The sequence below is a fragment of the Nicotiana tabacum genome, chromosome 14, assembly GCF_000715075.1.
Source record: "Nicotiana tabacum cultivar K326 chromosome 14, ASM71507v2, whole genome shotgun sequence".
Classification (NCBI taxonomy): domain Eukaryota; kingdom Viridiplantae; phylum Streptophyta; class Magnoliopsida; order Solanales; family Solanaceae; genus Nicotiana; species Nicotiana tabacum.
This window is the reverse complement of record NC_134093.1, coordinates 44,545,204-44,556,422: the sequence shown is the minus strand read 5'-3', so window position 1 is coordinate 44,556,422 and position 11,219 is coordinate 44,545,204. Positions and strand designations below refer to the sequence as shown.

Genomic DNA, 11,219 nt, shown 5'->3' with positions numbered 1-11,219 from the left:
ATTTATAGAAGAAAGGAAGCAGCTGCGAGGCTTTTCAGGAAGTAACTGCGAGGCTTTTCTTGAGTTGCTTGTAAGCTGTCTGCATGAGCTGCTCGCAACATGCCTGTTTAATAAGAAACTGCTGCAAGTCATTTCATTGAGTTGCTTGCAATCTGCCTGCATCATCTGCTTGTAGATACACTTCAATATAGAGTACTAAATGGATAATCTTCTTCAGTAAGATTATCTACAACAGAGTAATAAATGGACATCCACAATATAATATTTTCATAACAATATTTAGATTTTAATAGAAAAATAATACTACCAATTTTAGCTAATAACTCCAACCAAATAGTATAAAATAACTGCCCAAATTTATATCGAATAACCCACATAATTTTGAACCAAACGGCCCTTAAGTCTTTCATCCTGCAAGCCCAACCCACAAACTAAAAACCTTGCAAAACCCCAACTCACAGACCATAGCGAAGCTGAATCTCAGAGTAAACAGCAATGGCAGCAAAACCCCAAAAAAGAGACGACTCCAAAAAGCGAAAGCATGCTCCGGCAGCCGCCGTAGGGAAATCAACTCCCAAGAAACTGAAATCATCAACTGGTGTTCCCGCTAAGGTTCTGAAGAAACCCCATAATAAATTTTCAAAGCCGGGAGATAAAAAGCAACAACCTAAGCCTCATGTTGGGAACGACCCAGTTGATACCAAGCGACAGCGTCGTATACAGGCAAAGGTACGCTACTTTTTCTGTTGAAACGTTTATATTTATGAGTCCCAGGTTCGCCTTTTTTCGTAGTTTCGTTGAAGTTTTGGCAATGGGGGGAAATGCAAATGGAGAAAAGATTGAAATTTCAGTCCCAAGATCGTTTTATTTGCTTAATATTTGCTATAATTTGAAAAGTTAATAATTTTGAGCTGCAAAATGTCCTTTTGATTAGTGTTTGGTTAATAATGGGGTTTTGTTGCAGGAGCTAGCTGAAGCAAGGAAGAAGAAGAGGAAGAAACATTACACATTGGAGCAAGTACTACATTCTTTTAAGCTTTAAGTTACTTTTAATACCGCTGACTAATTTTTTTTTTTTGAAATTTACCAAAGCTATTTTTTCTGATGGCTATGGTGAAAGAAAGATGAATCAATCTTTATTTCGGTTTCGTTTACAGATGTTAAAACATGACATTTTTATTTTGTCAAGATAAAGATGCCATTTCTCTACATCTTTAAACAAAGCCAAGATAAAATGATATCTGTAAACGGCCTTTTTGTTTATCAATAATGGTAATTATAATAGTAATAAATGGCACCTTTATCTTAAATTTCAACGTTAACAAGCTTTTCATCTTTATATTGTCATCAGTTTATGCTTTACTGCTGCTATTACACTTCTTTTCATCTTAATATTTTTTTCTTAAAAATTTTCTGTTCAATCTTATTATCCTAGTGGAATATGTTCATTAACTTATTTATAGGAAATGTAAGGATTGCTTGAATTTACAAATAAACCAAGGGGGTTGGTGGGGAAACTGGATTTGATCTGATGGCCTCGGGGGCGTACAATTTGTATCTAAAATTTTAATTGAAATATTTTTTATCACAATGGTGCTTCAACCTTAACATGGCTTCATGAAGACTCTAATAGTTGATTGTTTGTTTGGCTCAACTGTTTGTGTTATCATATTTAATTGTTTAGTCATTCAACCACTGGTCTCTTGATAGGAGCTCGCATCACTCTGGGAGAAGATGAGAACTCGAAATATTGCAAAAGAAGAAAGATCAAGGTGTGTTGTCATATAACTTCAAACATTTGATTTGATCCTGAATCTTGCGGGAAGATGGTAATTTATTTGTTACTCAGTCTTTATAATGTCTTTTTTTCAATCTTTTTATCCATTGATGCAGATTGGTGAGTGATGCCTTAAAGAAAATGAAAGGGAAGATCCCTGAAATAGCAAGCTCCCATGTTTCTTCTCGTGTTCTTCAGGTTCATCCTCCCTTTTCTTCTTGTTGATGACAATGATTTATGATGCTCCATATGGTTTTATTAACTCTTTTTTGTTAACATTAGACTTGTGTGAAACATTGTACACAAGATGAAAGAAATGCTGTGTTTGTGGAGATTCGGCCTCATTTTATCACTCTTGCCAGCAATACCTATGCAGTTCATCTGGTGACAAAGATGCTTGATACTGGTAATCTGGATTGAGTTACTAATTATTCTTCTGAGCAATTTGATCAACTCAAACAGAGAAAACGTCTTTCGTGTCTTTTTAACTGCTTCGTTTGTGCTTTGCAGCATCCAAGGAGCAGCTGGCGGAGTTTATTTCCTCTCTTCATGGGCATGTTGCTACTCTTCTTAGGCATATGGTTGGTTCACTTGGTAAGATAACGTGGTTCCTATTGTTGTGAACTTTGTTTTGATTAATTTTTTGCCTCAGCTTTTGATCTATTTTGTCTGATCCTGCATTTCTGTTTAAAAATCAATTCCTGCGGCTGTTGCAAGCCATAATTTTGGGATAAATTCCCCTCCTCCCCCCTCCCCCCCCCCCCAAAAAAAAAATATAATTCCCTTAATACTACTGCTTTCACTGTTGCAGTTGTTGAACATGCTTATCAGTTGGGAAACGCAGCTCAGAAACAAACTCTTCTCATGGAGCTGTATTCCCCCGAGCTTCAGTTGTTCAAAGATTTGACCTCACTGAAGGAAGCAAGGTAAAAATTCAAGCTGTAAATGATGGCATGCTGCATATGTACTTTTGGCTATTTAAATAGTTTTCTGTGTCAGCTTGGGACATGTTTTTACTTCTTCAACAGGGATATCCTTATGACACTTTTTTTTGTGATGGATCCTTATGATACTTTTTTTGTTTCTCTGCAAGTCATTTTCTCTCAAGGAAGTATCCTTTTACTGTTACTCCTTCATTTGATATTGTTGAGTAAATGGGTAATCGCCTTTCCTCTGTGTATTGATAGCAAATTTTGGTGCGAAAAAACAAAGCGTGTTGCATACAATTAATATTAGATCATATTGGTTCTCTTATGAAGAGTATACTTTACATCGTATCTCATCTTTTAACTTTATGAATGCATTTGCTTTCTGATTTAGCCCCCATTCACATTTTATGACACTGCCAGAATAGTTGATGTTATATCCACGCTAAAGCTTCAAAAGACTTCAGTCATACGGCACATGACTTCTGTACTTCAGCCTATTTTGGAGAAAGGAATACTAGACCACTCAATTATACACAGGGCACTTGTGGAGTACTTAACTATTGCTGATCAGGTACCTCAGAAACCATAATGAGGAATTAATCAGTTGGCTTATTCTGAATCATCCCTTTCTAAATTTTAGTTTGTTCTAAGTCTTCTGCTGCAGATGTAATCCAGCAGTTGTCAAGTCCAGACCTTGTTCGAATGATTCACACAAAGGATGGATCCAGGATTGGGATATTTTGCATCAAACATGGGACTGCAAAGGTTTTGGAGCACTCTTTATATATCCTAAACATGTCCTAGTGGATTTTTTGTAAGTGAACTTATTTCAAATTCCTTTTGGAACCTTCCTGTTTTAGGACCGAAAGAAAATCATTAAAGGGATGAAAGACAAGGTCGGAAAGATAGCTCGTGATAAATGTGGGACTTTGGTAAGCATGATTTTCTTGCATTTGCCATGTGTTTTGGTCTATTTGTGTCCATTGTGACTTCTTTCAGATATTTCCAGTCTTCATCCATGCCACTGTCTCTCACTTGTATAGTACTTTTATTATTCTATTAGTTTCACAGCTTCCATTCTCAAAAACTTTCAGGTGCTTGTCTCCATCCTTTCGATTGTTGATGACACGAAACTTTTAACAAAGGTTTGTTCCTGCTGCTTTTCCTAACTTATCTAGGCTGCAGCCTGTGATGAAGAGTTCCACTCTTAAAGCTGGTCACATTGAACTCTTTGCAGGTTATCATTCGTGAGCTTGAAGGAATCCTTACGGAGCTTCTTTCAGATCAGGTTTATCCTTCATCTACTGTATAAAATCTTCTGCCCCCTGCCCCCTGGCAATGCGTCCTGTGAATTTATTATTGTGCTTGTTGGTTCTGGCTGTCACAGAATGGTAGACGCCCATTGTTGCAATTATTGCATCCAAATAGCTCACGCCATTTCAGCCCTGATGAGCTCGCAGCTCATGGTTCATCTGTTCCTTCTCTTGTCACCAAGGTATCTTTTCAAGCTTTTTGTGAAATTATACCATTTTTTTATCAACAACTACACCTCGATCCCAAACACCATTACCTTATAAAAAAGGAAATTTTCATGAAATTCTGAAAAGTGTTGTAAGCTGTGCAGCTAAATTTAATGATCTTTTTTTTTTGAAATAAAAAATTGATAGAGCCCCTCAAAAGTAAATGTTGCATTGGATGAAGAAACCGAAGCTTCAGGGCTTGGTGAAGCTGATAAAGAAGATAGCTGTGACACAGGTGCTGCAACCGACACCACCCAAAGTTCACATTTGAACGGAGGAGGAAAGAAGGATCCTCTTACAAGGCGGCAAGAATTATTGGTCAACAGTGGGCTAGCTGAGGTGAATATTTTCTACTCTCATTCATATATCTATAGAGCTGTTCTTTATTCTCAGTTATCAAGCTTGCTGCCTTGCCCATTTCACTTTCTGTGATCCTTTCCTTCTGCCACTCTTTTTAACTCTCAAAGCTCTTTGAAAGCTGTCTCCTTTTGTTTAAATGAAATGTCTTCTGTATTGTCCTGTCATTTATGTATTCAACTTTATCCCCTTTACCAAGTCATTCCTGATCAATATTGCAGAAACTCATCGATGCATGTTGTGAGATGGCAGGGGAATTGCTAAAATCAAACTTTGGTAAAGAGGTCATTTATGAGGTATTGCCCTGTTGATTTAATAAACTTATTGCAGTTTCAATGTATCATAACCTTTAAACACCACTCTGTCCTAAAATAGTTTTCATGAATAAATGTTGGATTTCTTTCCTGAACTATGCATATATCTTTTTTGGTCCTATAGAACATAAACTTTGTTTCAAACTTCTACTGTACTGCTTGAAACATGCTAAATATGTTGTTTTGCTATCAAGAATATACTTGCACTCATTTTTGTTTAATATAGGTCGCCATGGGAGGTGCAGACAGCATCCTTCACGCAACTTTAGATGGAAAGTTGAAAACCTTACATGGTGCTATAGCAACTCTGGCAGCACATCCTAAAGTGGAGGAATCAGATAAAGAACATCTCCTTGAACACTTCCATTCTAGCAGGACCATCAGAAAACTGATCTTGGACTCCCCTTCTTTTGCTAGCACTTTGTATGAGAAAGCCCTGAAAGGGAAATGCGCAATTTGGGCTCAAGGCCACAGGTTGGTTTGTTGAACTCATTTCCTCCTTTTAAGCAAATTTGCTGAGGAAAAACCTCTTTCTGACATCTTTTACAATTTGCAGTGCGAAAGTGATTAGTGCACTGTTGGAAACTTCAAGTTCTAAGGTACACAAGCTTGTGAAGAAGGAAGTTCAGCCCTTGGTAGATGATGGTATCCTCAAATTAGCCAAATGATCTGCTAAAGCAGAATGAGCCAACAATGAGGATGACAAGTCCATGATCTTGTTTAGATTGATCAAGCATTTGGACTCCAGTGTCCAAGGTTATTATAGTGATCAAGGAGCGCATAGGATGAGTTCCTGGTAAATGTCTTCACACTCAAAAGATGAAGTTTTCTGTAAGTCAATGAATAGGTGATACGATAAAAGAATCTTTAATTTTTCTTTTGGTTGTACCATATACAAAGATGTGGAACACTTTTGTTATGTTAAAGTCTTGCATTGTTTCCTAATATTCAGTAAAGCTCGTCTTTTTATCATTAAGAAACATCTTTTGGAGGTGTTTGAAGTTGTCCTGATTTGTCTATGACAACATGGAGAAATTACAAAAGAGAAAAGTATAGGGAAACTCAGGTTGAAAACTTGAATGAAGCATTCATTGCTAGCTGTAAGTTGTATATTTTCAGCGTAGTATGATCCAAACACTAAATGACAGCTTAAAGGAGATGAAAAGTGCATCATGGTGTCTGCTAGTTGTAGAACTTATGCTTAGAGCCGGTTCTACTAAATCTATCTACATATGCTTCCCTTTCTGATCTAAGCTCAAACACTGGATAGCTACAGTCGTGACTACTAGAAACATGTTTCTCAATGCTTCTTTCCTGAAATCTATGCAGCAACTTCCTATAATTGCTAGGATGAGGATAGCCTTGTAACTCATAATTAAATGTATTGAAGATTGGTATTTCATTCTGTCTTGTGAAAGTCTGAGCTTCTGTTGAGCAAGTAGATGGAGATTTCGCCTTCAGACATGTGTTTATAACTGCAACTTCTTCCATAAATCTGGCTTTAAGTTGTTTAACACGTGAAATGCTTCTGGAAACTGGCCGTGCCTCTTCATTAGTAGTAAATGTTTTGGCCACTTTTGCAACATTGCCATGTCTAGGAGGCTTTTCACTTGATTTTATGTGACACTTTGGGCATATGTGGTGGTTTCTTCTGTCTGCTTCAAAAGTCTCTCTGCTTGCTTCTTCTGTCAGGCAAACATATGCCTGTACCAAAACATGAATTCTTTTGGTGTTTAGGTAATTATCTGTTTGTCTTAGCTAATTATTCAAAAGGGAAAATAAGGAAACAGGGACACTATTCATCAGTTTTCTTTTACAAAAAATGGAGCACAATCTTAAGTAAAAAAGGCACAAAAAGGATAAGGGTAAAAGGAAGCTTGCTGCTAGCGTCATTCCTGATCTTTACTCAAGTGAAGGACACGTCTTAGATAAAAGCTCACACTTTTAGTGAGTTTAAATTCATAAATCATACTCCTATATAACAAGTGACTACAATTATACATGTTAAAAAAACTCGAAGTTCCTCCATCATTAAAATTTTAGTTAGGAAGGACAAACATGGAGGAATCAAAGTCTTGAGGATAAGGGGCTACGATTTATCTCCCAAAGTGTTGCGTCAGAAGGACTATTTTGGGAAGAAAGCTTTTTCTATTAAATGAGTAGTACAAATCTTTCTTAATCAACAATTTTGTAACACAAAACCACTTTATTTTTAGCATACTTAGTAACGAAAAGCACGTAAATTTCCAAATCATGGAGTGCGTAAATGATATCCTTCCCAAGAATATAGGGGTAAAGAAAATAAAAGAAGTAGCTATTTAAAGAGAAAGGGAGTAGAGAAAAACTTTAAAACTACTCCAAGTATCCAACTGAGCATGATTTTTTGGTTCTTGCATCATCAACAATATCACAATGAGGGATTTGAATCATAGTCCATTGCCAAAAGTACCACGGACTGAGCATGAAAGTTAAAATTAATACAGAAAATGATAAACCAAAGTTCCTATGCCCTACCTGGGAAACCAACTTGAATGCAATCTCAGCTTTGGGATGTTTGTTCTTATCGGGATGAAGCTGCAAAGCTACAATCAAACTTAATTAAAAGTTCATAATAACCAGAATCTGAACTATAAATCTTGCAAATTAGTTGTACCTAGTTTACGATATCGTTGCTTAATGACATCTGCTCCATCACTCTCATCGACCTGAACTCAGAAATCAGAACCATCAAAATTCTTGATAAAACCAATTACAAAGAACCTGATAACACAAGATGATGAGTCCCAAGAGATAACCCCATGACCAAGAAGTTACAATGAGAACTACAGTGACACAAGTTCAAATTCAATTAGACTCATGGCAATTATCATGTAATTGAATTTTCTATTTCCTGGTCAGCCATCCAATTGAACATCTCTTATTTCCTTGTTAACAATGTGAAAAAAACAACACCACAAGTTAAGTCCCTAGTAGGAAAAATTAGTATTAGTGGCGAAGTCATATTTTTTGAATTATAGTGTCACGAGTTTGGAATTCCAGTGATCTGATAGGACTATTGCTGCCCGTTTTATTAGCCTTCCACAAATTGTTGTAAACTCTATACCACAGAAAGAAGGACAAACACAATAGGGAACTTGCATCGCATGTCAGAGAAGAAACTAGAAAATACACGTACATCAAGAACAAGATACCAGTCGATGAATGCCGAATATCTGTGATACAAAAGGTGTTGATGGGAACAAGGAATCACCCCTTTAGAGAGTGTACAAATTTCTGAGACCAATTGCCATTTTGCATCTGCAGATTCATTTCCATTACTTCTTCCCATGACGAATGGAATTCTTGAATAATCAAACGCAATGATAATTGTGGTTATTATTACTTGAATATCTATACCAATTATTCAAACGCAATGATGATTAATTATGATTATAGGTGGAATATGTATAGAGTATAGCGAGAGTTGATTAAGAGCGTTAATATAATTTAAGAATGGGTGGAGCGGTTAAGAAAAAGAAGCGCACAGTTTGCGGGGACTAGAGATTTGTTTTTCAAAAGTTGTTCAGTTGTAAAAGAAGAGGGCGAGTATGATTACTGTTAATGTTGACACGTACGTGGTTTGATCTTGGGCTAATTAACATCTTGCTTAACCAAGTCCATGTTATACCGAAAGACATGTTAATTTTGAATATTTTCCTACTTTTCTTAACGTATTATATGTCTAATACCGTTTAGTCAGTTGATATTTCCTATTTAAGGACGACTATTTTTATACCTATCAATATAGATTTTTGTGTCTATTACTATTGTATATAGAGATATATAATATATTTTCAAAATTGTATGTAAGTTTTCATTTTTTTACCATGTTGCTAAAATATTTTTTCTTAGCTAGGAAATTAATCAATATAATAATTTGTATTAACAAATCTAAGTTATGCAAATCATATTACGACAACTATATACCAGGTAAAACGAAGTCCAAATATACTTGAATTCATAAAATCAAATAAATATTTGCCTATTAACTTCAATGAAAGTAATGATACTAAATCTGTAATGAAATCATGAGTAAGTATATACAATAATTTAAACATTGAATCATCTAAGATGGATTCTTCATGCCAAGTTTGCTAAAATTATAATCTTACAGTATGATGCGAATATTCATTTTCAATTAGTAATGAAGCAAAATAATTTGTTCACCTCATTTACTTTCCCGTGGACTTGTTTGCTGGAACATCGACAGAAGTAGATGTTTCATGTGATTGTCAGTTTCCGTATCCTTGTTTGGTAAAGGAATAAATGAGAAAAGTTACTAATGGCAATATTATTTAAAAAGCACATACTGGGTGAAAGGTGAATTCTAAACCGTAATATTCTGGACTTAAGGATATTTGGCAAGTGTCATCTACTTTGAGGAAGTTGACTTTTTATATATTCTCGGATCCTTTAATTATGTTATTCATAGTTTAGCAAAATTTGTTATTTCTGTAGTGCAAGGATTTTCTTGGAAGTGTGTTCGTAGGTTGGCATGTAAATTATTTGACCCAAAAATTGATTTTGAGAATAAACAATTGAATTAATATTTTTCAGGGCCACTAGCATTTTGTTTAATTCGAGATATTCACAAATAATAAACAATGATAAATAAGAAAGAATGGAATAAACTAAACAGAATGATAAGGCAGAGGAGATTCTTTTTGATTTCCAATCTCCAAACAATCTCCGATAGCAAGAATGATCGAGTTACAAAGCTATTTAAAAAGATTCTAATAACAAGGTGATTTTGTGTGTAAAGAGAGTTTTCTTTCTTTTCTCATATGTCCCTTTCTCGAAGTATTAGGACGGGATTTATAGTAGTAGAGGAAGCGTTGCCGCTTCGAGTTTTGGGCCAGCGCGCCAGGGGGTTAGGTAGTTGAGAGCGATATCCTCGATAGTGGTAGCCGTCTCAGCGTAACATCCGATATCCAAATCTCTGGGCGTGGTTAACTGAGTCTCCGGATATGCACGTTCACCTTTCGAATGTTTGACCTTCCGATAACCACTATCTCCGGAGCAAGAGGGTTTGCCGAACCCAATAGTGGATCCCATCATCTATCTTGATTTCTGTGTCTCTCTTGCCACACGGGATTTTTCGGGCACGCTACGTGGAGGGTAAATTTTATCAATATAGTCAGTTCCCCCACTTGTCGGGCGATTCGACAATGAATGCCTGATAAGTGATAATCTTTTGGTAGGAGGCAATCTTCCTAAGAATCCTTCTTTAACAAGAAAGGAATTTCAACAAAATTCAATCTTTAACACAGATGTGACTCACGCATAGTCCACATTTAATGTACTAGGATATGTGGCTGCCTTCCATTTGTTTCTTCATCTGTTACAGTCTTTATGATTACTTATGATAAGAACCCTTCTCGATTTTGTCGATTATGAATGACAGAGTTTCCCGCCTATATATACCAAGCTATGGGCCTCCTTTTTAGCTTTAAATTCTTCTCCAGACCTTTTCCTTCATTTTCCTTTTTGCTTCACTAGCTTTCCCATTGGTCCTTCATTTCTCAATTCCTCTTTCATTATTCCCATGGATTCTCAAAATTTCGACCTTCCTTTAGCAGATGACCACCCCTCAATACCCTTAGCTGCATGCACTTCTCCACTTTTACCAGAAAACCCCCTACTTATGCACCTGCTACTTCTGCGAGTGTTTCATATGCCGCTCTTTCTGAAGTGAAGGAGAAGGCCCCCAAATCTCACAATGGCAGATAGGGGAACTTTAAAGTTCCGAGCCCTCAGTCCTGGAGGTTCTCCCTAAATATTTGGATTTCGAGAGGGTCATTGAGGCATGGAATAAAGCGTCAGGGCAATTTGGGAGTTCTCATGTTGACAACATAGACTCTTTTGTTCGTAATGAACATATTTCCCTAATTCTCTGTGACTGCCACTGGGGTTACTGTGTTATCATTCATGTTCCTCGAGCGAACGAAAGAATTCCACCCACAGTCCTGGTTTTTCCTTTGTGAATACTTATGCGTTACCTTCAGGTTTGAACCCCCGATAGATCCCGTGATCCTAGATTTCTGCCACCAATTCGCGCGTGCGCTTGCCCCAAGTTGGGCCGAATGTTTGGAGGCTGGTGGCCTGCTTCCATTTCCTAGCAAGTGTGGCTGACGTCGAGTTCTCTCTCCCGTACCTTCTGCACCTCTTTACTCCAAAGCCGTTTAGGGGGAGAATTATTTCGATGGATAGTCGGGGTACACGAACTCTCGTGGACTTTGAGGACAATCACAATAAGGGTTGGTTCGACCAGTTTGTTGTAGTC

The 11,219-nt window shown here is 36.8% G+C and overlaps 2 protein-coding genes across 3 annotated transcripts; one reads left to right on the top strand and one right to left on the bottom strand.

The window, feature by feature from the left end:
* The first annotated feature begins 434 nt into the window (after positions 1 to 434).
* LOC107812851 (pumilio homolog 24) lies at positions 435 to 5,877 on the top strand. Of its 2 annotated transcripts, XM_075229546.1 has the most exons (17): positions 435 to 729; positions 965 to 1,018; positions 1,711 to 1,772; positions 1,894 to 1,975; positions 2,060 to 2,183; positions 2,288 to 2,371; positions 2,589 to 2,703; positions 3,127 to 3,277; positions 3,358 to 3,471; positions 3,567 to 3,638; positions 3,801 to 3,851; positions 3,944 to 3,994; positions 4,094 to 4,201; positions 4,374 to 4,565; positions 4,805 to 4,879; positions 5,124 to 5,371; positions 5,454 to 5,877. In XM_075229546.1, exons 1-17 carry the CDS (start codon positions 496 to 498, stop codon positions 5,563 to 5,565), a joined length of 1,929 nt encoding a protein of 642 aa, XP_075085647.1. In that variant the 5' UTR covers positions 435 to 495; the 3' UTR covers positions 5,566 to 5,877. The 2 variants fall into 2 exon arrangements, with proteins under 2 accessions (XP_075085647.1, XP_075085648.1); XM_075229547.1 differs by lacking the exon at positions 965 to 1,018 and having other exon boundaries at positions 483 to 753; positions 1,685 to 1,772.
* An 81-nt stretch (positions 5,878 to 5,958) lies between these two features.
* LOC107812852 (uncharacterized) lies at positions 5,959 to 8,327 on the bottom strand. The gene is made up of 4 exons (XM_016638025.2): positions 8,073 to 8,327; positions 7,551 to 7,602; positions 7,412 to 7,479; positions 5,959 to 6,601 (listed from the first exon to the last, which is right to left on the bottom strand). The coding sequence occupies exons 1-4, from the start codon at positions 8,223 to 8,225 to the stop codon at positions 6,080 to 6,082; spliced, it is 795 nt and encodes a 264-aa protein (XP_016493511.1). The 5' UTR covers positions 8,226 to 8,327; the 3' UTR covers positions 5,959 to 6,079.
* Positions 8,328 to 11,219: the final 2,892 nt, after the last annotated feature.

Bases quoted from the DNA above. Each gene is read 5' to 3' on its own strand.
- LOC107812851 (XM_075229546.1), top strand. From the start codon at position 496: ATGGCAGCAAAACCCCAAAAAAGAGACGACTCCAAAAAGCGAAAGCAT. The intron at 2,704-3,126 runs GTAAAAATTCAA...TGACACTGCCAG, and splicing joins ACCTCACTGAAGGAAGCAAG to AATAGTTGATGTTATATCCA. The intron at 3,278-3,357 runs GTACCTCAGAAA...GTTTGTTCTAAG, and splicing joins ACTTAACTATTGCTGATCAG to TCTTCTGCTGCAGATGTAAT.
- LOC107812852 (XM_016638025.2), bottom strand. From the start codon at position 8,225: ATGGGAAGAAGTAATGGAAATGAATCTGCAGATGCAAAATGGCAATTG. The intron at 7,603-8,072 runs GTACGTGTATTT...TTCTGAGTTCAG, and splicing joins ACTGGTATCTTGTTCTTGAT to GTCGATGAGAGTGATGGAGC. The intron at 7,480-7,550 runs GTACAACTAATT...GTTTGATTGTAG, and splicing joins GCAACGATATCGTAAACTAG to CTTTGCAGCTTCATCCCGAT.